This window comes from Neofelis nebulosa, chromosome 6, assembly GCF_028018385.1.
Source record: "Neofelis nebulosa isolate mNeoNeb1 chromosome 6, mNeoNeb1.pri, whole genome shotgun sequence".
Taxonomy (NCBI): Eukaryota; Metazoa; Chordata; class Mammalia; order Carnivora; family Felidae; genus Neofelis; species Neofelis nebulosa.
Genome location: NC_080787.1, coordinates 14486294 through 14507390, shown reverse-complemented (window position 1 = coordinate 14507390; position 21097 = coordinate 14486294). Strand labels below are relative to the sequence as shown.

At 43.7% G+C, this 21097-nt stretch overlaps 1 protein-coding gene across 3 annotated transcripts in view; it reads left to right on the top strand.

Moving 5' to 3' along the window:
• The window catches only part of RNF144B (ring finger protein 144B), a 185678-nt gene that overhangs the window by 104099 nt on the left and 60482 nt on the right, over positions 1-21097 (top strand). For 2 of the 3 annotated variants that reach the window (XM_058732882.1, XM_058732883.1), the window contains exon 2: positions 11922-12119. In XM_058732882.1, coding sequence (XP_058588865.1) covers positions 11955-12119 — 165 coding nt within the window. In that variant the 5' untranslated portion in view covers positions 11922-11954. Of the gene's footprint in view, positions 1-682; positions 839-11921; positions 12120-21097 lie in introns of those variants that run through there. The other variant, XM_058732881.1, reaches the window with a different exon arrangement.

Sequence of the window (21097 nt, the reverse complement as noted above, 5' to 3'; positions counted from 1 at the left end):
ACCCCAAAGGCCAGAATCAGGTACAAGGTGTTTTTTGAGAAGACGCGCGCGGGGAAGCGTGTCTATACAAAACCGTTTTCTGGGAAGGCAGGTCGGGGGTTCCCGGCAGCAGCAGAAGGCGAGTTAAAGAGCCGGGATCGGGAGGAAGGGCGAAGGTGTCCCGGCAGGACAGGCGCAGAGAAGCAACAAGCTTGGGAGGCCAGGAGGGGAAATGCCCCGCTCCGGGCAGGATGAAGGACGCGGAGGGCTGCAGCCACACTCCCTGCCCCGGATTTCGGCGGCAGCCGCCCCAGATTTCGGCGGCAGCCGCCCCAGAAGGGCGAGCGGCAGAGGTCCCGGGGCGGCGGAGCGGGCGCAGGAGGGGCCGGCGGTGGGGGGCGGGGGGCGGCGCGCTGGGGGCCGCGCGCTGGGGGCCGGGCCCGCACGGGGTTAAAAGAGCATCACCTGCAGCTCCAGGGCGACCCAGATGGGAAGTAGGAAGTGCCGCGCTTGAGCTTCCTGTATAAATACACGCGCGGCTCCCGGCGCCGCCGCTGGTGAGCTGCGCTCCACGCTCGGCGGGGCCCGGGGCGTCGCGGCCGCTCGCCGGGGGGCGGGGGGGGGGCAGCGGGCGCCTGTCGGACCTCCTCCCCGCCACCCCCCTCCCGCCCGCGGCTGCCCCCCCCCCCCCCCCCCCCTCCGGCCGCGGTCCCGCTGCCGTCCCGCGGGGGTGCAGAGCTGGGGCCGCGGAGCCCGGAGGACCGCGGAGGGAATGGGCCGGCTCCGCCTCCCCGGGGCGCGCGGGCCAGGCTGCTGAGAAGCCCCGGCGGCGCCCGGAGGAACCGAGCCCTCCCGCCAGGTAGGTGTCGCCGAGCGCTTGAGCCGCCGCGGGCGGGCGAGGACGGAGAGACCCGGACTCCATGGTCTGTAGCTTTCTTTTCTGCCTCCTCTGCTTAACAGCGCGCAGAGTGGGATTCATTCCGAACGCCCGAGACACCTGTTAACTTTGAAAAATAGACGCAAAGGTAGAAGAGAAACCGGTGTCGTTTCCAGTAAAACGGCCTCTGCGAAATGTACCGATTGGCAAACGCAAGATTAGGTCAGACCTCCCCGGTGTCTTTCTTAAGGGGAGACCAGAAGTTGGCATCATCTCAGATGTCGACCTTCCGTTGTTTGGAAACGCACACAGCAAGGTGTTGACACGCATAGATGGGAATGAGATGGGATCTTGGCCATGCGTTATAGTGATTATTTTGTCAGGCAGTTGCTGATAAGACAGAGTGAAACTCGGATCCTGTATTGCCGTTCCCAAGTTTTAGGTTAAAATGAAAGGGATTCCTGTTTCAGCGGAGCAAAGGAGCTTTCTCCTCTCGGGGCACCTTTTGCTTTCCTTATGACTTTGGGGGATCCTGCTGTGACTCTACTCCTGATGCGTGCACGTCTTACATTCAGGTTTCTCAGAAATGCATTTCCCTGTCTGGGAAAATGTCCTCTGTCTTCATGCTTTCACTACCGTGGGTCACTTTCTTATTTCTTTCTGGTGCAGGTATCTGATTAGACGTTAGCTGGGAGTCCCCAAAGGACTATCAGTGTTCTAAGGTGGCATTTCTGGATGTTTGTTTGAAGTCTGCAAGGTCTGAATTAAAGAACAATGTATCTCACATTTATGAAACAGCAGATGGGGCGGGGGGGGGGGGTCTAGGCCCAGAAGCAAAATAAATGAACTTTGAGATGACTCAGTTTTTAGGGTGTGGGTAAGAGGAAAAAGGAACCCAGCCAGCCTTCACAGAGTTGCTGGCTAATTAAAGTATCTGGCTGCTGCAGTGTGCACTGAGATGAGCCTCCTGGTCCCTTTCAGATCTCACTGCTCTGTTGGTCCCTCCATCTGCTGACCCTGCCCCCTCTTCCCAACCCTAGTCCTTTTCCTAAGTAGCAGCCCCGGAACTATTTCTGAAATGATCTTGAGGAGGGGGAGGGGGCAAGAAAGATAGATGTAGCAGAACCATGGGCCCCATTGGGATAATTGTATTAAATCCAAGGCCACGTTTTCACAGCCCTCCTGTTTTACCCTTGCACACCTGTGACTGGTCTTTTTTTCCCTTGTGGTGGGCACACACTTGGAGAAATAGGAAAGAGAAAAACCCTTCTGTTTCTAAAATAGCCTCTGATGAATTGAAACTGTCGTGATGAGTAAACAAATACAAGATACACATGTATATAGAGAATGTAAGTGTAAAACAGATGTCAAGTCGCAGAATCGGGCTGCTTGAACTTTTTATTTAAAACAAACAGGAGAAAACATAACCCCCCAAGTCCCCAAACCAATCACCCTAGATAACTTGCTCCTACACTACTGTGCTGGAAGTGAGGTGTGACTGTGGTCAAGCGCTGTCCATTTACCCAGAGTTTTACAAATATTTATAGTCGTCTGTGCCAAATATCTTTGCACTGAGCCCCACAGAACATTCTCAGCATTCAAAAGCTCCATTCTCATGAATGGCTTTAGTTCATTGGCAATTTAAAGGCATCCAGGCTTTCAAAGTAGGTCAGTTTAAGACACGTCTTTTTTTTTTTTTTTTTTTTTTAAATAATTAGTTTTTGGGTCTCCCAGATTGTGAACCAGGTTTTCTGAGCCAAACTTGACAGCAGAGAGAAAGATTATCCTTTATTTAGAAAGAAAGAGGCAAAAAGCTTGTTTTATCTATATAATAAGACCACTTAGCTTCCTGAAAACTACCTTTCTCTTCAAGAAGATGAGTACTTTTAATCTGAGAAGGTAAATTTAAATTTTCGATTTTGAGAAGCAGGTTTAATGTGTTAAGTATTTAGGAGCATTTATAAGGACCGCAGAATCATTGCTCCGTGGTGTTTCTGCTAATTCTGGCTTCTGTGTTTCCCGTGGCCTTGACTTATGACATTACTTTCTTGTTCAGTGAGGTTCTTCGTGTTTGAAATCACCAATTTGAGGTAGAGGTCAGGAATCATGCTGAACCCAGATGTTGGTGAAGGAACAAAGTCCAGACAGTTTTGGGACTAAACCTACTTTGTGCAACTGATTATTTTGGATATGGGAAAGGAGCCAAAATGCCACACAAATCCTCCTTTCCACTTTGAGCTTTGGGGAGTAGGCATCTGCAGTCATTAGTCCTGAGTGCTGGGACTGTTTTCCAGGGATGCCTGCTTTAATTTCTGGAAGCTTCTATTAAGTCATGTTGTTTTCCTGAGTATGTTAGATGTTTGTCATCTTGACTTTTTTGTTTTTTTGTTTTTTTGTTTTTTGGTAATGTTTCCCATATGTCATCTGAGTGTTAAGGAACCTGAAGAGGCATAACCTCACCAAAGTTAATTTAATTATTTAATTTTTAATTTGCTTTTTCACCTTTAGGTACAGGCAGGAGGTCTGTACTAATGTTCTATTTTTATTAACTCTGGCATTTGCTTTTGCTGGGTCGATGCATATTTCTAAACCCAGCACATCGCATTTCAATGGTTATTAAGACACGGGAGGCTATACATTAAAGAAAGTAAAAGCGGCCAACGTTTTTGCAACACGGGATGAGAAACGTCTCGTTTACGAGGAGACCTCTTTCCTTGAACTGAAAACACAACAACCTAAGTGCAAAATACTTCTCTTGTTCACAGCTGGGGATACTGCTGATCACATGGCTTTTGTAGCATCTGTTAAAGAACATACTCTAAAAGCCGTGTCTCCTTGGTTCCCATCTCCTCTGCAGTCATGAGTTTGAGGGCCAGACTTTTATTCAACTGGTTCTTTGTCTTTGGGGGAAGAAAGAACACATCATCTCTCATTTGTCTCTTTGCTGGACTTGTGGTCAAAGCTTCATAGAAACCCACAAATTGTCCTCTGTTATCATTATAGAACATTATCTGTTGACAACCTCCTCAACAAGTTTACTCCTTGTAAGTGGAGACTGGGTTTGGTCACCTTTACATCAGCACCTAATGTGTGGAATTCAGAATTCAGTTCTTTGTGGGGTTGACTTTGTTTCCTACATTACTGGGTTTTTGAGAAAAGGATTTGGCAAAGGCGAATGAAAACATACCTGCTGCACCTTGCTTAGTGTGGGATTTCGGAAGGGAGTCCTCTCCCAAGCTGTTTTTAAATTTGTTTCTAATTAAAGTTTCTATAGGAAACTTCTGACATTCAGAAGAGAGGGTAATACAGATACATGTTTGTATCCATTTGGAGCAAACATTTTGATTTAGCTATGTGTGCTTTAGCAACTGTAGTTTCCTGGTAATGTCACGACCCAAGAAGTCAGCCCATCTCTTTCTTTCTGTATGGGGCTTTCTGAAATAACACGTCTCCTTGATCTGTTCATTACATCATTGTCTGACCTGCCTTTAAGTGGCGTTCTTCCTGCTTCTGAGCTTTGTTGTTATGCCAGGCAGAGGGAAGACGAATTATTCAGCAGGGCTGCATGAATAATTGTGGGAGGCAGGGAAGCACTGATTAAAAAAACGGGGTGGGCAGGGCACTCTGGCGGTGTTGAGTGGGGAGCTCCTACGAAGAGTGTAAAATTACAGTGCTGAAAATATCATGAAGCTGTTATTCTCCTATTCACGCCTGCCTTCTCTGATAAGTTTTCATTGTTAGAAAAGCCAGGGACGGATTTTCTCCTCTTGGGCCTTTCCCTGTAGCGGTAATGAGAATGTGGAAACAGGGCAAGAAAAAAAGGAATGTACTTTTTAGAAAAAGGATCAGCATTGTGCAGATGTTAGAATTTGCCGTCCCAGATGCCTGTGCCCTGAAGGATTTAGAGTTAGTCATCTGCTTTGTTAGCCGTTGTCCCCATAAATCTTTCCGTGTATTTCTCCTGAATATTTTGTAGGAAAAAACATAAAAATCAGATATTGTTCTCACCATAAAAAATTGCAAGTGTGTGAGGTGATGGGTGTGTTAACTAACCTTACTATGGTAATCATTTCGAAACTTGTGTAGACATCTATGTGTATATACACACATCTGTGTCTCATCATTACACTGTATACCTTAAACTTATACAATGTTACATATCGATTATATCTCAACATAGCTGGAAGAAAATTAGATCTTAGTAATAGCTGTAACAGACTTTACATAACAATTTCAAATAGCAAAGAGACTGTTTAGAAAACAATGCTAATAATTAATAATATTTGCTGATTTCGGCTCAGGTTATGGTCTCATGGTTCATGAGTTTGAGCCCTTCGTTAGGCTCTGTACTGACAGCACGGAGCCTGCTTGGGATTCTGTCTGTCTGTCTGTCTCGCTCGCTGTCCCTCCCCCCTACCCAAAATAAATAAACAAACATTAAACAAAAAAAAAAGATATTCCTCCTGATGGAGTGTCTGTCCTTTTCACCTGCATATGAGTTAATAGGGATATATTTGCACATTAGTTCCATTTTTAGAAGATTACAGTCTCCAGGTTACACATTTATAATCTTGTTGACATCTTGGTAACTGTTGGGATGAATATGTTAAAGCTAAGGAATTACAGACTGAAGTACTTTTTCATTTCCTGGGGGAAGAAGACGTAGTCCGCTTTCCTATTGCACGAGGCACGATGGTAAACAGTCTTTTACAGCAATGCTGCTACCTCACAAAGCCCGAGTAGGTGAATATTTGCTTTCATCACACCTAAGAACTAAGAATGGCTTGGATTTGTTTATACTCGAGAATAGTGTCTAATCTGTCTTGTTTTTTGCATATAATGATCAAGTGTCCCATATGTGATGCCAGGTATCTGTTGTTGGCCTTGGGTGTTACTCTTTCAGAAAATAATTAAGTAGGGGTGCCTGGGGGACTCAATCAGTTAAGCGTCCGACTTCAGCTCAGGTCACAATTTTGTGGTTCATGGGTCTGAGCTCCACGTTGGGCTCTGTGCTGACAGCTCAGAGCCTGGAGCCTGCTTCGGATTCTGTGTCTCTTTTTCTGCCTCTCCCCTGCTTGTACTCTGTCTCTCAAAAACAAATAAACATTAAAAAATAAGTAGATAGAAGATATTTGTTTCTCTGATATCACTGGGTTTGTACTGGTCCATCTAGTCCCTGAATGGCCAGAGAGCGGGTCAGGGATGCAAACAGGAGAACCACAGCCCTGGCCACTAAGGAGGTCTGCCCTAAGTCCTTACCCCACTAAGCACTAATACTCATTGCCCTTGCTACTCTACCAGCCAGCTGGTCTACCTTCCATTCCAGACTATGCTTAGGGTAGAACTTCAGCAAATGGCTAGTGACTGATGATGGTCAGCACTTCACTAGACTCAGTCTGTGCCATTTGAGTCGTTAATAGCTTCTGTTAAGAACATGAACTAGGGCTAAATAGTTGCATTGGGCAGGAGTGCCAGGGTCAACACAGTACTAATTTTTCAGATTATGTTGAGTGGAATCTGGTTGCCTGACATGTCATTCTTGGTTGGTGTTGGGAGAGCTTCCTAACAAGGCAGAGATGGGATCTTTGGATTGCTGTTTCATTCTACTCGATTAGAATATTGGCTTCCTGAGAAAAATCTCTCCATTATGAAGGCAACACTTCAGACGTACCTTCCCCACCACCTACCCTTCTTGAAAACCTTTCCCTTTGTAAGCTTTCTCTGAGTCATGCTTTTATATCTTTTATTCCAGCTACCTCACAGGAATGACTCAGTGCCTTACATGGGCATGGAAACATTTTGAGAGTATTCCTGTGTCTCCTCTTCTGTTTTGTCCCTTGTTCTTGAGTAGATCTTAGACTTCCGTAGCACGGTTTGGAATTAAGACCTCAGCACAGATCGGCTGGCTTCTTACATGCATTCATATTCTCTTCTGTCAGTAATATCCAGGTGATTCATTCTGTTTATTTTCTATCTCTCTGGGTCTCTTTAATTCTGCTTCATCCATTTATCTGAATTTTAAAGTTTTTGCTGAATGGTGCAAAAATTCCTAAATAACTAGGTAAGTATCCCGGTGAAACATTGTCCCTTCCGACTACATTATCCTTTTGTGCTGTGGAACCATCACCGAGACTCTGGGTAGTGAGGCAGGCGTAGACGACATTAGTTAAAAATACTTTGAATGTTGGCTCTTCCAGCCTCTGCATTTTTGGAGCAGATTGCTTTTCCAGGCCGCCAGCAGAATACGAAAAGTCCTTCTACATCCTGTGCTTCTAGCATGCGCCCCGTTGTGTGGTTAGTTATATTTAAGCAAGTGGTACTTGTAGAATCTGGGTGAAGTCCGCCCTCGCCGCCCCACCCCCACCCATGCCATTAACTTTAGCGAGTTTAAACCTAAAAGCAGCTGTCCAGTTTCTTCTTTCTTCCCCAACATGCCCCTTGTCCTCTCTGCCAAAATTCGTTCCTCATTGGGTTCGGCTGGGTCACATCTGCAATAATGGTAAAAGCTGGGATCCTCGTTACCGTTTTAAAACAAGCAGGAGGGTGGACCATTCAGGGCACTTTCTTCTTTCAGGTGAAACGTGAGGTATGAGGCAGAACCAGTTGAGCAAGGCAGTGAGATGAATTACCGGCTCTCTGGGTGGATAGCTTTCCCCAAAACCTAGAAGGGAGCGGGTGTGAACCGTCAGTGCACCTGCGGAGACATGGTGCCGTGAAAGGGTCGGGAGCTGCCAGCATGTGTGTGCGTGTGTGCGCGCGCGTGTGTGTGTGGGGGTCAGCTTCCTCTGGACACCCCTTCTGAACTTCATGCTGTTTGCCTACGGTCTGGGTGGGCGGCTGAATTTCTTCTCTTGGTGGCTCCATGCTGCGGAGACCGGGGGATCCGAATAAGATGTAAGTGAAGGGACACTAGGACACCTGGGAGCCATTCCCGACATCTCAAAGGAAAGAGAACTTCAGGACTGTCCTGATTGTTCCCTGAAGAGCTCTGTATGTAATGAATCAAGGGTGAAAGGATTTTCTGGATTCATATTCTTTTTATGAAGTGCTCAGCATGTGTCATTCATTTAAAAAAATTTTTTTAATGTTTATTTATTTTTGAGAGAGACAGAGTACGAGTGGGAGAGGACAGAGAAGGAGACACAGAATCCAAAGCAGGCTCCAGGTTCTGAGCTGTCCGCACAGAGCCCGACACAGGCCTTGAACTCACAAACCACGAGATGGTGACCTGAGCCAAAGTCTGGATGCTTAACCGACTGAGCCACCCAGGTGCCCTGAGTCATTCATTTTTAAAACCTTTATTAGTTGATTTTGCCCAGAGTGAAAACTCGAAGAGCAGGTTTTCAGACTGTGCCTGGTGAAGCCTTGAGCATCTGTGATGGTGCCTGGCAGGTGCCCAGGGACAGGTCCAGGGGACCTGGCCTGGCTCTCCCCGTCCTCTTCCACCAGCACTGGCCCACCTTAGCTCCTTTACATGGTGGCAGTTTACTCCAGATTTTGTTTTTGTAAAATTCCATTGCCTTAAACATGTTTGAATGCCATCACTTCAGGGAGTCGGTGTTATTGCCCACAGAAAAATAAATCACTTCTTTTTGAAGAATCATTTTGAATTGTGCACATCTCAGAGATGAAATACGTGACCTCCTTCCTCTTTCTCAGTCACAAGTACGGCCTCGTTGGGAATGCTTGGAATTTTTGTTGTTGCTGCTTTAACAGAACAGGTCTCTGCTTTGGAAAAGGCTTTTATCAAAATATTTTTACAGATAAAATATACTTTAAAAAGTTGTGTACATGTATATATAGTAAACCGCTTAATTGAGGTATGATTGATGGCCAAAAGCTGTATATATTTAGTGTATACAACTTGATGAATTAGGAGATAAACATGTACCTCAGGAACAGCATAATGTCTGTACTTAACAATGCTACATTGTATGCTTAAAATTTTGCTAAGCAGGTAGACCTTTTTTTTTTTTTTTTAAGTTTATTTATTTTGAGAGAGACAGAGACAGTGCAGCAGGGGAGGGGTAGAGAGAGGGAGAGAGAAAGAGAGTCCCAAGCAGGCTCTGTGCTGTCAGCACTGAGTCTGATGCAGGGCTTGAACCCACAATCTGCAAGGTGAAGACCTGAGCCAAAACCAAGAGTCGGGCGCTTAAGTGACTGACCCACCCAGGCGCCCCACTAAGAGGGGAGATCTTCTGTTAAGTGCTCTTACCACACATACACACACACACACACACACACACACACACACACACACACACACACACAAATAATGACAAATAAAGTGGACAGGAAGAAACTTGGAGGTAATAGATATTTTTATATTTTTATAACTTTGGTTTGTAACTCACAAAGTAAGGAGTGCAAACTTATGGATATGGCAGGTGGTAAGACCATGTTTCACTATTAACTTTTTTAAAATATTTATTTTTGAGAGAGAGTGCAAGTGGGGAAGGGGCGAGGGGGGGGACAGAGGATCTGAAGCGGGCTCTGCGCTGACAGCAGAGAGTGTGACACAAGGCTCGAACTCATGAGCGCCAAGATCATGACCTTAGCCGAATTTGGACGCTCAACCAACTGAGCCACCCAGACGCCCTCAAAAGACCATTTCTAAGAGATAATCTAAGGAGTGTGCAATTATGTCTTCAGCATTTACTGGCTACATTTCTTCTTCTTTGCTGTGGCCTTCTCCACCTCCTCTCACCCTCCTCCTTCCTTTAAAAAAAAAACTTTATTAAGTTTTAACATTTTATTTCCAGTGTAATTAACATACAGTGTTATATTAGTTTCAGGGCTACAGTGAAGTCATTCAACAGTTCTATACGTTACTCAGTGCTCATCAGGCTAAGTGTACTGGCTGCGTTTCTTCTTGATGTTTGACTAGGGATTTCTCTTGTGGGCAAAGATCATCAGAATATGGTGTATACACCATGTTGGGAAGATAGAAATGTGAAGACAGCACTTGGATGAAATTGGTGATGTGTGTGTTACTTGGAGAAACAAACAGGTGATGGTTGTCTAAGCATCACCTGGAAAGAGGAGAGAGGTAAAATCACTAATTGACCCTAAAGAGAGATTTTTTTTTTTCTTTAACTTCAAAACCCTGAATTTTATACGTAGGTTGATTTGCTCTTGGATGATAGCTCATTAATAGGTAAATAAGAACACCACATCTTAAGCCGTATACGGCCTTTCCCAAGAAATACTATCATGGAAGCCAATCATTGGTTAACTTCCTATTTAAATTTATTTTTAATCAAGTCTACTACTGAGGGAGTAGGTAAAAAGCCTTGAATATTTCAGGTTACTAGAGTTTATAATAACTGTTGATTCTTTCTGGTATGACATTAAGAAAGTGCAGTTAGATCTCATAGATCTTTTTTCTGTCCATCCAATACAATTTGTTTTTTTCTCCCTTGTCATACTTTTGTACCTGTATGTTGAGACATAAGCCCCTGTAGGGCTACATAACAAATGCCAAACATGTCATTTCTTTTGCTCCAAAATGGGGATGAGAAGAGTCTGGTTCTTGTAGGGAGAGAGCGTATTTACATTTATTTCTGTGGCAGAATTTATTAGGATTGGCCATACGCTCTTGAAATGGTAAGAACTTTAGGATTTTCCTTCTCTTTAATTAGAACATGAAATTTCTTGATGTGCTATAAACTATAGAAGATTACTTTCACAATTATTTACCTCTTCTAAAGATAATCTGAATAAAAACAAGTAGAAGGGTTTCAGTTATAATTTTTATTTTTCAGTGTAGGAAAATCCTATTGTCTTGCCATATTTAGAGACAGATTTTACTCTGCACAGTTTTCGGTGACCTTCGATAGCTGTAGTCATGGGCTGTTTGTCTCTTTATCTTTGTCTCGGTTTTCCTGTCTCCCTACCCTTTCTAACTTCTTTCTCTCCCCGTTCCATCCTTCCACATAATATCCAGTCTCTGGTGTAAGGGGCCAGGACTGGGCTTGGTCTCAGAAGATGGAGGTTTGAATTTTGCTCTGCTCTATACAAGCTCTGAGAACCCAGGCAGATTATTTAACTCCTCTTCAGAAGAAGTTATGATTGCTTAGCATGTCTATAAGATGAAGGAAATAATCATCATGGTTGCAAAAGAGTAAATGCAAGGACATATGTGACAGGACACAATTAGCACTGATCCCCCCCTTGAAGAAAGTTGATTGGTATGAAACCTATAGAACGTAAAGTGTACCATTTCAGTTGTTGTAAGTGTGTAATTTGGTGGCATGAAGTACACTCACAGTGTTGTGTAACTATCACATTCTCCATTTCCAGAACTTTGCCATCATTCCCAACAGAAACTTTGTACCCATTAAATGGTAACTCTCTATTTCCCTCCTCTCCCAACCCCACCTTTCTACTCTGTCTCTCCGAAAAAATGGCTCTAAATACCTCCTATTGATGGAATCATACGATGTTTGCCCTTTCGTGTCTAGCTTATTTCACTGAGCATAATGACTTTAAGGTTCATCCTCCTATTCCCTTTTAAAGGTGAATAATATTCCATTGAATGTTCATATCACATTTTGTTTATCCCTTCATCTCTTGATGGGCATTTAGAGTGTTTCCACTTTTTGACTAATTGTGAATAATGGTGCTATGAGCATTGGTGTGCCAAGTATCGGTTTCCATCCTGGTTTCAATTCTTTTGGGTGTATGCTGAGAAGCAGAATTGTTGGATCTCATAGTAATTCTTTGTGTAATTTTTTGAGTGGGGCATCCTATTTTCAAGTTGTTGTTTTTTTTTAATCTGTTGGATTATAGTATGCGACTCCTAAATGGCGTGTTTATTCCTTGTGGTCTTTTCGTTCCCATAATTTACATTATATGAGTCAGGATGGTGAGGTCACCTTCAATTTCTCCAGGAGCACCTTGCCAAGGTGGCAAGCTCTATAGGCCATGGGTCTCAGAAATGAACTTTGATGTATGCCTAGATATCCCGGAAAGTGAAGGTTTGCTCTGTTGGTGCCCAAATGTGTTGGTTAAACAACAGCTGTATTAATGAATGCAATATTTTCTGCTTTGGACCTTCCTGTAGGGGTTGAGGAGACTGAAGAAGGCTGATGGGCTGATGGGCTCAGCTGGTAGGTTCCACTGTCTCACCATGACCACCGAAAATCCGACGCCGGGAGACCTGGCTCCGTCCCCCCTCGTCACTTGCAAACTCTGCCTGTGTGAACGGTCCCTGGACAAGATGACCACACTCCAGGAATGCCACTGCCTCTTCTGCACAGATGTAAGTTCTCCTTGAAGCTTTCATCACGAGCCTGAGAAAATACAACGGGGAGAACTGTCAAAGCATAGGATAGATTTCGGTGGCTTTCTGAGAAACCAGGGTTTGCTACAACAGCCTTCTGTTTTGGAGAGCAATTCCACGTTTGGGTCTGTTTCCAAATAGTGTCTGGAATGGTAAATCCCGTATTTACTGTTTTTTAGGCAAAGCATAAAGTGTATGTGATCTTTAATTACTGGTTGAATAAGCAGGATCTGTTCTTAAAGTGCTAGGTAAGAAACAAAATAGAAATATTTTTCACACATCTTAGTTAACTCCCATCTGTAAGGAGCTCATCCGGTGTTGGATGATAGACCAGGTGGCCGTTAACTGAATTTTCTTTCATACACTTTCTCGTCTCTTACAAAGCACATGATACATAGCTCTTTTACTTTGTGCTTATCTCCCTTTTTTTTTTTTTTCTGTCTTCACAATATGCTGAATGGTACTTATTCCTCATAATAAAGAGAGTATGTAGGTAGATCTCCAGGAGTGGGCCTTCCTCTTTTAGTGTGACACTTGGTGTCAATGGTCGTGACCTTGATGGCACATTTCCCTGGAGGCTGGTTGATTAAGGTGTGAAGATAGGAAACAGACTGTTGAATTCAAGGTGGCTACTGCAAGTGTGAACCCAGTGGTCCTATTCAGATTTTCATTTATTCAAATATCTTTTGAGCTCCTACCGTGTGCCAGGCACTCTGCTGGATGTTGTCCCATAGGGAAGATGGACTCATTGAAGGAACTGTCCAAGTTTGGCAAAGTCAGGGGTAGCTAGATGTAGTATACCAGCAGACTGTCTCACCTGTTTGGGGATGGGAGGGGGCATCCTGGTGGCAGTGATCTCTGAGCTGAGGCTTTAAACAAGAGTTGCAAATTGACGCTCATGGGTCACGTCTGGGCTCAACACATTTTTATTTGGATCCCCAATTGGGAAATTTCATGAAAAAATGAAAAAGTGGGAAGATCTAGCGACTCCATCCAGGCCTGTATTTGTAGGCCCCAAAGAGACGATCTTTCCTCTGTTTATATTACCTTCCTGTCTCCTGTATGTATTTGAATCAACTACTCTTAAAAAAATTTTTTTTAATGTTTATTTATTTTTGAGACACAGACAGACAGAGCATGAACAGGGGAGGGGCAGAGAGAGAAGGAGACACAGAATCTGAAGCAGGCTCCAGGCTCTGAGCTGTCAGCACAGAGCCTGATGCAGGGCTCAAACTCACGCACCATGGGATCAAGACCTGAGCCGAAGTCGGAAGCTCATCCGACTGAGCCACACAGGCGCCCCATGAATCAACTACTCTCTTAAACTGAGGATGAATTAAGAGTCACGCAGGATGCAGACTGGCATCTCAGCAAGGCAGAGGCCTGATGTCCAAGTTATAATATTTACCTTTTATCTGTGCTTTGGTGGGGCCTTGTCTGGGCAGACTGTTATTATTTATTAGACAAAAAGTGTAATAATCACCAGACAAATCTAGGTTTCATGCCCTGACTAGAGAAGGAAATTGAATAGTTCAGGTATAGTGACCAGTGCTTAAATCAAGGGAAGCAACGACAGAGGAATCATTAAGGATGTAGAGTCATTTATAAAGAGGTATATTTACTAAGCATACTTTTTAAAAAAATAGATTAACAATTTAAGGTGAAATAAATTTTGCTCTTTCTTGTTAATTTCATCAAAATGTCATGTTCTCAAGCTCATTTATATTGATTAAAAAACTTTTTTTGATTGAGGATTAGGGTAGGGAGAAGCCTTGGAATGATTTTTGGGTAAAAAGGAAAGTGACTAGGGATGGCCGGGTGGCTCAGTTGGTTGAGCGTCTGACTCTTGATTTTGGCTCAGGTCATTGTCCCAGGGTGGTGGGATCCAGCCCCATGTCAGGCTCTGTGCTGAGCCTGGAGCCTGCTTAGGATTCTCCCTCTCCCCCCTTCCCCCCTCTCCCCTATAGAAAATGAAAAAATAAAAAATAAAAAAGGAAAGTGACTATAATCCTTTCCTTAAGTTTTGAACTCTGGGATCCAAAGATGACGAGTGTCCCAGGATATGTGCCAGCCACTGGGATTTATCAGTTTGAGAAACAAAGCCAGCAGAGGTCCTCGCTTTTAGGGGCTTATATTCTATCAAAGGCAGTTGCATAATAAACAATAAACATAATAACTGGGTGAGTTACAGAGGATTGGGCAACAGGGCTTAGAGAAAAGGCAGAGCAGGGCCAGGAGGGTGGAGTGCAGGTGGGGGCTGTTGCAGGTGTAGCAGGCTGTGAAGAGGACGCCTCGCTCAGTGACGTCTGTGCTTGGTCCTTCCTCATGTTATCAGTGTGTGTTGCTTAAGGAAGTGACCTTGTTGTTGAGGGGCGGCTTCGGTTTCCTTTGGTCTTGCTTTGCTGCTGAATGCTGTGCTTCTGAAAGGATTCTTTCTGACCTTCTCACATAATTTTTGGACCCTTGCTAATCTTTGAAACAAAGGAGTCAGAAGCAGTGTTTGGTTAAAGGCAGGAGGGAAATTTTTGTCTGGGGGTTACTGATGTTTGAAAAGCAGGATACGGAGTTCAGGTTTTGCCATGAGACCTAATAGTTCAGGATTCAAGTTTGTGCTTGTCAGCGCTGGGTAGAGGGTCCACAGGCAGAGGTGGTACCTCGTATTGACAAGGAGTGCACGCTGTCACAAGGATTGGTGCATGAGATCTCAGTTCCCAGTTAAAAACAACACAACGGCTTCTCGGTTCCCCTTTGGCAATTTGAGGGTAGGAGTTAGGACAATGAGAGTATTCTGTCATCTATGATCAGACTTCCTCATTGTTGGGGAGTACTCCAAACCAGAAAGTCAAATGGCTTGGTAGTTTTTATATCCCTCCGACGCTGGAACTTTTAAAAAACTATTAAAAAATGTGTCCAATCCTGCACATTTTAATTTGCACTCCAGTATAGATATTCAATGTTAATACTAAAGGTGTCAGATGTGTTTTGCATTTTCAAGGCTGCAGAGAAATATGTGACACATTTGAATCAGCCATATACTACTAATTTCTGACTTTAAATATGATTGCATGACATCTTCTAAGTATTGGCTGGGAAAGACTTCTCGCGCATACCGTGTCTTTGAGATGGTGTTGCTAAGATCCTTCTCCCTCCCTTCCTCATTATGAGAGGGGTCAAATGGAATGGTCCCCCTGCTGGATGCAGTACTATACTGGTATACTTTCGTAATTTAATAAAGCTTTTTATACATTCTGTCCTTAAGAATGTATAAGGACATTCTTGTCTTCCCTAAGAAGTATCCCTGACCACATTGCTGTGAGCTTAAATTCTTTCTGTTCCCAAGATCAGTGTGCTCTGGGAGAGCAGTGTGGATAGATGTGGGGTGTCTGACCTGACCATTGGATGTGAGCCAGGTCATTCCCTATCTTTAGGGAGATTGGGCCTTCCGATAGGTGCCCCCAACCCATGTGCGTTCTGTGGACCTCTAGTGCTGTGAAACAGAGGTGGTCCTTGACTAAACTGTCCCATGGTCCGATTAGCTCAGAAACTGGTATGTTCTCCATTCCTTTCTCGGAAGGATCATAATGCATTCTAGAGGCTCTGTGAAATCTTGTGTTTAAAAGAAAAGCAAGGGGACCATGTTTAACTTCTCCTGAGGAAGCATTTCCATTTGACCACCCCACCTTTTTAGGGGACTACCCATTAACTTCCCCACAACTCTGGCTCTGGAGAACACTGCTTCAAATTATTCCCTGTAGGTAATTCTTGATTTAAATGACATCCAGAGAAAGGAATGTGATGGACTTTGCTTCAAATAATCCATGAGTATAGCTCGTTTCTTGTTGAAGGAAACTTAACATGTTCTATTTCTGATGACAGTTTCTGTTAGACTCTTTGCTCAGCTGTAATATACAGAAGAAAGCGTGGCATAAAGCAAGGAGCAAGGAAGGCTAAATATATAGGACAGAGATGGGCCTAGCTCTCATTAGCATGGCTGAACTCACAGACCATTACGTGCGTTGTGGAGTCAAGAAGTTGATACTGTGGGGTTATGGAGAGAGGTGTTGCAAAATTACTTGCTCTTGTACTTGGAGGTTAAATATCCCAGGGATGTTCGTCTACTAATGATATGCAAAAACTCTCTCTTTCTCTCTCCTGTGGATTTAAATAACTTAAACATGAAAATTCAAAATTTCCTTTTCTGGCATTTGCAACATACTCCTCCAGATAATGATACCACACAGTTATAATTCAAGTGGAAGAAAAAAAATTCACAAAAGTCCATTATCAAAGGAGGGAAAATTTGTGGGTTTGCTCCCCTGTGAGCAATTTTTGCCTCTCTGATTTATTCTGGAAGCTATTTCTGTCAGCCACGAATTAAAGCATAATGGAGACACAGTTGTTGCTTGTTTTTATAACCTAGATAATTTCACCTGAAAAGAGTCGGTATGTTGGGCATGGCCTATTTACCTTTCAGATTAAAGACAGGATGTGCTGAGCAAAAAGAAAATAACGTCCAGCCGTATTCTTGACTTTTTTCCATTACATTTTGTTGGCTCTAAGTAGTTAGAACTCCTTTTACTATTCATTTCTCTGAGCCAAATGGATTTTCCAATGTTTAAAAAAGTGAGAGGAAATATAAAACTTTTTAGACCAAGCCCTTCTTTTCCTTGGGGCCTGTTGAGTGACCTTTAAGAAAAGCCCACATATGGCCTTGGAGACATTTACAGTTTGGAAAGATTTGCAGTGCGTGCGTGCGCTGGTGCATGTGTGTGTGTGTGTGTGCGTGTACCCGTGCACACATGTGCACCCGCACGGGTTGGTAGCTTCCAAATGAAGCAGAGAACCTGCGGGTGTTTGTGCCTGGATTCTAACTGATAACTACATTAGGATTTCAGAAGGAATGACATTTTTCGACTACCACCTCCATTTTCCCTTTCCAGTGCAGCGTGGTGGTTAAGAGTGCAGATTTGGGGGTGTCTGGTGGCTCAGTCAGTTGAGCGTCCGACTTTGGCTCAGGTCGTGATCTCATGGTTTGTGGGTTTGAGCCCTGTGTTGGACTCTGTGCTGACAGCTCAGAGCCTGGAACCTGCTTTGGATTCAGTGTCTCCAGTTCTCTCTGCCCCTTCCCCCCCCTCCCCCCTCTCTCTTTCAAGAATAAATAAACATTAAAAATTAAAAAAAAAAAATTTAAACATGAGTGCAGATTTGGAGGTAGGAAGACCAGGCTCAGGTTCAGGCTTTCCCATCAACGTGTGTGACTTTAGGCAAAATCTTCGGCTTCTCTGAACCTTCCTTTCCTCTCCTGTGGGGTGGAGGGAGGTAGGGGATGATCATCTCAGAGAGCGGTAGGAGGCATTGAGTGAGAACTCCAGTCAAGTGCTGAGTCTCTTTTAAGTTGGGGCTGTTTTAGTCCTTTCTTTCCTAATAAGTTCTACTGTGTGCTGAGCTGTTCTGTTTTTCAATAATGTTTTAGAGAAAGGAAATCCTGTAAAAACTAGACCAGCTTCCTCTTTAGCCTTTTATAAGAAGATGGTTTTATAGGTGATTTCAACCTTACTACTATTCTGAGACACCCACAGACTGGCAATTAGGGTAGAGAGAGAGATTTCTCTGTTGGATTTATCCAAAGATTGGCTAATGGCTCGGGGCTTCGATTGAAGAGCAAGAAGTAGGACTTCGAGGAAAACCAGCACAACTTTAAAAGTGAATAGATGAGGGTATCTCCCCAAAGAATATGAAAACACTAATTTGAAAGGCTATGTGCACCCCATGTTTATTGCAGCATTATGTATAATAGCCAAGCTATGGAAGCAGTTCAAGTGTCCCTCAATAGATGAATGGATAAACGATGTGGTGTATATACACGAGGAATATTATTCAGCTATAAAATAGAATGAAATCTTGCTATTTGCAACAACATGGATGGATCTAGAGAGTATCATGATAAGCAAAATACGTTGGCCAGAGACAGACAAATACCACGTGATTTTACATATATGTAGAATTTAAGAAACAACAAATGAACAAACAAAAAAAAAGCAAACCAAAAAAAAAAAAAGACTCTTGACTACAGAGAACAAACTGGTGGTTACCAGAGGGGAGGTGGGTGGGGGATGGGTGAAATACGTGATGTGGGGATTAAGAGCACACGTATCGTGATGAGCCCTGAGTTGTGTATGGAAGTGTTGAATCACTGTATTGTGCACCTGAAGCTAATATGGTACTGTCTGTTAACTATACTGGAATTAAAATTAAAATAGTCAAAATAAATAAAACCTTCAAAAAACCCCGTAACAGTGAACAGATACGCACATTTCTGATGGATGTAAGAGATCAGACGGCCCAGTATCTCAGGCTACCATTTATTTAAAAGCTGATTACCCCCAATAGGAATATAGTAATAGAATAACTTGTTGGCTTGATATGTATAGACTAGTATCATTTTAAGTATTTTCTATTGAGAATTCTCTGGAGCTGCAGGAAATAACAAGGCATCGTACGCCAGCAATGTCACAAACATTTTTTTTGTCCCCTCCTCTAGTCGTGGCCTGAGGCACTAAAATTCTCCAGTTCTCTGCCTTCCCATCTTGTAGTACTATTAAATGCGCAGAAGTAAATTCTGCCAACTTAAAGCCCTCTCTGATTCCGTTGGTTTCTGCTACTAAAACATTTCAGTTTACAAGGTTAGTCTTCGGCTTTCCCTTCACTTTACTTTGGGGTAAAGTGAAATGATCTGTGCCAGGTTTTCAGTGACTTCATCTGACATCATTTATTTGTAAATGACTTCAGTATTCTCACTGCTGAAACTTAAAAGGGTTCCGAGGATAATGACTTTGACTTTGTATTAGTCAAGTCACTGATTTGAAATGCAAATTCGATACTCTATTTTCCTACCTTGGAGGGAGCTGCTGCAGGCCAGATAGCAGGGGAGAAACAGGAGCAAATTGTAAGAGCGTGAGAAACCGAGTCAGGATGACTCAAGAAGGAGTTGGCTTTCTGGACCCGTGATCTCATCCACGCCTAGTGCTCACCACTCACTTACTCAAGGCAAGTGGTGAGATGTAGCAAGACTGAAGAGCAGCAAAAGGAAACCACACTCTTTGGGCTGAGCATCTCTGTCATAGCTCCTTTCCGGATGCCAGGATGCTTTCACATCTGAGACTGGGTCTCAAATCTGGTTGCTTGGGCTCCATTGATTCCACGGACACAAAATATTTATTGTGCCACGGATCGTTCTGACGGTCAAGATATGGTCGTGAGCAGTTGGAGCAAGGCCTAGTTGTTTAGATAGCTCAGATTTTAGTGCGGGGCACAGATGCTGACAAGCAGGTACTTGTTGGTATGATGATAGATGCTCTGAGTTAAAGCAGGGCAAGGGGATAGCGAGTGCTGCAGGAGAGGGGTTCCTACTATGCATTGGATGGTCGGGGAAACCTCACCAACAAGGTATTATCTAGGCAGAGAGATGGAGGGCCTGGGGAACTGGCTGTATACATATTAGGCAGAAGAGAGTTTTGGGCAGAGGGGAGCAGTGTGGCAGTCTGAAACTGGGGTTGTGTTTTGTGTTCAGGTACAGCAAGGAGGTGTGTGTGTGTGTGTGTGTGTGTCTGTCTGTCTGTCTAGCAGGGGGGACTGTAGGAGATGAAGTCGGAGAGGTAGTAGGGTCTGTCTGGAGGACCCTGCAGACTATCGTAATTATGGCCTCAGTCTCATGTGAGAACAGGAGCCTTCGGAGGATTTTAACCCACAAAGTTAATGTGATTTAATCATGTTTTAAATGGATCACTGTGGGGCGCCTGGGTGGTTCAGTTGGTTAAGTGTCTGACTTTGGCTCAGGTCATAATCTCACGGTTCATGAGTTTGAGCCCCACATTGGGCTTTGTGCTGACAGCTCAGAGCCTGGAGCCTGCTTCGGATTCTGTGTCTCCCCCTCTCTCTGCCCCTCCCATGCTCATGCTCTGTGTCTCTCTGGCTCTCAATAAGAAATAAACGTTAAAAAAAATTTTTTTTAAATGAATAAACATTTAAAAAATTAAAAAAAAATAGATTGCTATGTTAATAAGGGTTATCCAGAAAAACAAACCCAATAGAGATAGATGTACATATCTTCAGTATGAGATTGTGTGTGTGTGTGTGTGTGTGTGTGTGTGTGTGTAGAGAGAGAGATTTATTATAAGAAATTTGCTTGTGCAATTATGGAGGTGAAGTCTCATGATTTGCTGCCTACAAGCTGGAGACTGGCTGCAGGAGACCTGATGGTATAGTTCAAGTCTGAGTCTGAAGGCGGCGTGAGAATGAGGAGAACCCCTGGTGTAAGTTCCTTCCTGAGGGCAGGCTCATGTGGTCAGGCAGAGGGAATGAATTCTCCCTTCCTCTGCCTTGTGGTTCTGTTCAGGCCCTCAGCTTATTGGACGAGACCCACTCACATCAGGAGGCAGTCTGCTTTCCTCGGTCTACCGATTCAAAAACCAATCTCATCTGGAAACACCCTGATAGATGCACCTAGAAGTAATGTTGCCCAAATATTTCGGCACCCCTTGGCCTGGTCAAGTTGACACATAGGATTAACCATCACAGTCACCCTGGCTACTGCATAGAGAATTAACTACAGGAGCAAGTATGAAAGCAGAGAAACTAATTACAAGACAAATATAATAATCCAGACCAGAGGTAATAGGGCCTTGGCCCAGCAGGTGGTAGCCCCTCATGTCTTTGGGTAGTCTAAGGCTCCATTTTCTTTTATATAACATAGGGATAATAATAAATCACCTAAAGTTATAGAGGAGATTGCAGTAGATAATCTGGGTAAAGCATTTAGACCAGTGCCCATTAATGTAGCTAGCGTGTATGTAGCTCTCTACATAGTCTGATGATCAGAATTTTAGTCTGATCATCAGGATTTTGCTTGAAAACCTCCAGGATAACACTGACTATTCAATTACGGAATTTTAAACCCT